We start from the raw sequence: 3,734 nt of genomic DNA, 5'->3' as shown, positions 1-3,734 counted from the left end.
GAATTTGGCCCAATTCTTGGATTTTTCAAAAATGTATAGCTCCTTTAAAGATTTTTTCTGTAAAATATGTAAATATGTCTAAAAAAATATGCTTGTGAAAATTTTTTGGTATTTGATAAGAGTGTTTAATAACGGACTGAGCTTTTAAATAATATGCAATAATATATTTTATGAAAATTAACAATGGTAAGGAGCTATTAAGAATGTGACTTTTAACATTTACTTTTAAATAGATATTTTTGGCTTCATTTTCGATTTGCTTGTAGCCTTTTGAAACTGGTTCTACAACTTTTCGGCCTACCCTCGCTGTGAATTTCGGCCGTGTCCTGTTTTGCCTGCGCTTCATCTTCTGCTTTTCCCATCGCTGTCGTCGGCGTTGCTGCTAATTCTGTTTTTGCTTGGGTTATTTGGCCAAAGCGCAAAAAAGGAGCGTGGGGAAAAACCAAGAGAAGGCCCGGCAACAAAAGGCGCAACAAAGCGTGAGCTGACGGGGGCGTGGCCCCCCCTTTTTGCCCCGCTACTGCGTCCCTTTTACTTGTCTTTCTGCCAATGACATGTTGCAAATTAAAAAAGGGTATATGCCTGAACAATCTTGGTTGCGGTTGCCCTCTGTCGACACAGAAGAGTTTTCGGGGTCGAGCACTGGCATTGCCCAAAGTCCAGAGTCCAGAGTCCAAGGTCCAGAGACCAGAGGCCGGTAACAGTATTTTAATGATGCCCGTTTCTTGTTTTCCACCCCGTCGTCGTGGTTTTGGCCGCACCAAATTCCTACCAAAATGAAAAAAAAAAACAGAAAAGAAACAATCAACGATATACATAATTTGATGACAAACCATTTGGGCGCAAGATGGGTCTCTTCTATTTAAAGTTATTGCCGTAAAGCTCTTGAACTTTGGATGGCGACCAGCTACAGCTATGCTGGCTGTTTTGAAGAGACTAAAAGGCATGGGAAATATGCCTGCGAAAAAACATCAACAGCATTTCAAACTTCTTAGTTAGCATTTCAGGCTTTTCCCTTCTTCCCAGGAATTTTCCCCCGGCTGAGTATACCGAGTATAGTGGAGAGCGACTAGAGCGACCGGCAGGAAGTTTAAGTGGAATTTAATAAATGTTCCTTTTTTAACTTTAGTTAACATTACTTTGAAGTTATTCCTTGGCTTACTTCGTCAACATCAAGAGCAAAAAGCAGCACCCCAAAATGCGAGCTGGAAAATCTGTCAACAAAATTGAGGCCAAAAACCATCTGAGCAGTCATTCGTTCATTGATTACCACTCATTACGGAAAGTAAATAGTGTTGGAATGGTATAAACTGGATGGTCAAAGTTATTTGCCAGTAAGTTTATTTAATAATTAAGCAAATGCGGTAGCAAAGACATTAAATAAATTATACGTATTTGATACCATATTTTAAAAGTAAAACTATATCGATACTTTTCCAAATGATTTCGTTCGTTCCATCGTGCAAGATTCTACTTGAGATGTCCTGATTTGCTTACACAAGCCCAGGAGCGTGTCAATCTGAAAGGCCTGAAATTCCGAGTTAAGACCAGGCGCGTATCCAATGCAATTGAGACAACATGACAACAAAGCCTGTCGTTTCCGGAATCCGTGGGGAATTGGCTCCAGGAGCATTTGGCAGCCCTTGACCCGGGTTGCCTTCGATTATGCCATTTAGCAGTGCAAATAAATACAATTGCCGCTTCGTTCGCTGTTTGAGTCTCGATTTCAATTGAGTGGGCAAATGAGGGCGATGGGCGGAGGACTCCAAGGACACGGCGGAGTAGGTGGAACTAAAGATAAACAAGAGACGAGCGAAAAGGAAGGATGTAACTTGGCAAGCAAGCGAGTGGCAGGGACTCACGACGAGCTTTTGTTATTTTTAACAGCAATTTCCAAGAAAAACAAAAAGATGACTAAGCAAGGAGCGCTCCTTTCCCAGTTGGATGTTGTTGCAGCTGAGCGAAAATATATTTGCCGCCATATTTTGAGACAATATCCTTCGCACTTGGGAAGCTCCTTACATGAAGGAAGCAACACTCACACCCAAGCGAAGACGTGTGTACGCTTGTGTGTGCTGCGAGGCTACGCATTGTGCTTCCGTTTCCGCTGTGTTGAACTCCACTTGTTTACTCGATTTAAGGAAATATTACCGGCACAAACAAACAAACAAAGTGCAGCGGCAACGGCAGCGCCAGCGAAGTAGTAACAACAACATCCAGGTCTAAACCAGGCAGACAAAGCGGATATAGATCTCTGTACCGCGTCTCCCAGGTCAGTTTCCGGCCACCTTCAACTTCCGCCCACCGCCCACCAGCCACTGCACCCACCTATATGGCTGTGTGCGTCCAACAGACAAGTCATAAGTTTTTACGGTTCGTTGCAGACAAGTAGTAAGAAATTTTTATGCTTCCCAACTTTCTGTAATAACTCCAACACAAAAAAGCAAAAAAAAAAGGGTGCAGCATTGGCGAAACCCACAAAAGCCACGCCGATGGACAAATGCCCTAGAGAAGGAATGAAAAAATTAAATTTAAACAAGTGTTACAATGAATAAATTATAGATGAATATTTAAGTGAGCAGCGTATTTGCAAAATGTAAATATTTTTTTTCAAAGCAGTTAACAAGTGAATACGGAATGTAAAAAAATTATCATGGTAATGGCAGTATATTTACATTTTGATCATCCCTTTGTATGCGTTCAGATGTAATTTAGTGTTTTAATTTGATTACAGGTAGTGAAAAAATAATGAGTTCACCCGCTGCTATTATAGAAGAATTTATCACAATATTTATGAATAATAAAGTTTACATTTGATTGAGCTTGTTTTTAGGCTCTATATAAACATATGTTGTGGGCAGGAGGTCATATTGAAAGCGTTTGAAAGAATTGGAAAAAAAATATTAAATATAAATTAATAGAGAATGAATTAAGATATTGAAGTTACACTATATAATCTTTTGGATATTTTTTGTTATTTTAAATAGGAATGTATAACTATGGACAATAGAGTAGATCCGTAATGGCTGCACGAAAGGGGGAGCCTTGAACTGGCACTTTCCGAAGATGTGGGGCGGCGAGAGGCATGTGCTTGTGCATATGAAAAGTGGGGACGAAGGGATTGGAGCAGTTGCCTCATAAGTTGCAGCTGAGCTGATATTTTGTACTCGAGTGGAGTTGCAGAAGGTGCAGAATGGCTGGTGGCTGGATGGGCGGATGGGTTGTTAGCGGAACAAAGCTGCAAACAGACTGAGGCAAATTAAGTGGCAAATAAACAGAACCTTACTTGCCTTATTCCTTTGGTTTCGCTTGTGCTCATGCTTATTTTTCCGCTTGCTCGGCCCATTGAGGCGGCATAAAAAATGCATAACGAGCTTTAAAGTGGTACGGCATTTTAAAAAATTTAAACGAGTCCTCTTATCCAGCAACGTTTATTCGCTGGCAGTCTCTCCTGCGCATAAACATAAAAAATTCGCTTTATTGTCAATTTTAATACGTTTTTGCATTTTATGCGATTTGCTTGAGAGAAGTTTTGGGGGACCGGTTGGTGTATAATCCTTTTTGCCTTTTGTCATAAAACCGAGAAAAAAAAATGAAGAAAGGAAGAGGAAGTGGCTGACTTTACGAGCTTTGGCTTTTGCCTTTTGACATGACATTCAACAGATTTACGTGCGCTCCTGCCTAATTTAAGGATAAAGCAGCGCATCAGGATGCGCAGGATGTCAGAGTCAGAG

The 3,734-nt window shown here is 40.8% G+C and overlaps 1 protein-coding gene across 1 annotated transcript; it reads right to left on the bottom strand.

Moving 5' to 3' along the window:
- Window positions 1-200: 200 nt before the first annotated feature.
- Window positions 201-1,079, bottom strand: LOC116802423. Its single transcript, XM_032726904.1, has 2 exons — window positions 834-1,079; window positions 201-768 (listed from the first exon to the last, which is right to left on the bottom strand). The coding sequence occupies exons 1-2, from the start codon at window positions 945-947 to the stop codon at window positions 709-711; spliced, it is 174 nt and encodes a 57-aa protein (XP_032582795.1). The 5' UTR covers window positions 948-1,079; the 3' UTR covers window positions 201-708.
- Window positions 1,080-3,734: the final 2,655 nt, after the last annotated feature.

This window comes from Drosophila sechellia, chromosome 2L, assembly GCF_004382195.2.
Source record: "Drosophila sechellia strain sech25 chromosome 2L, ASM438219v1, whole genome shotgun sequence".
In the NCBI taxonomy this organism is placed as follows: domain Eukaryota; kingdom Metazoa; phylum Arthropoda; class Insecta; order Diptera; family Drosophilidae; genus Drosophila; species Drosophila sechellia.
Note: the sequence above shows the minus strand (reverse complement) of the source record. Positions and strands in the feature narration are given on the sequence as shown.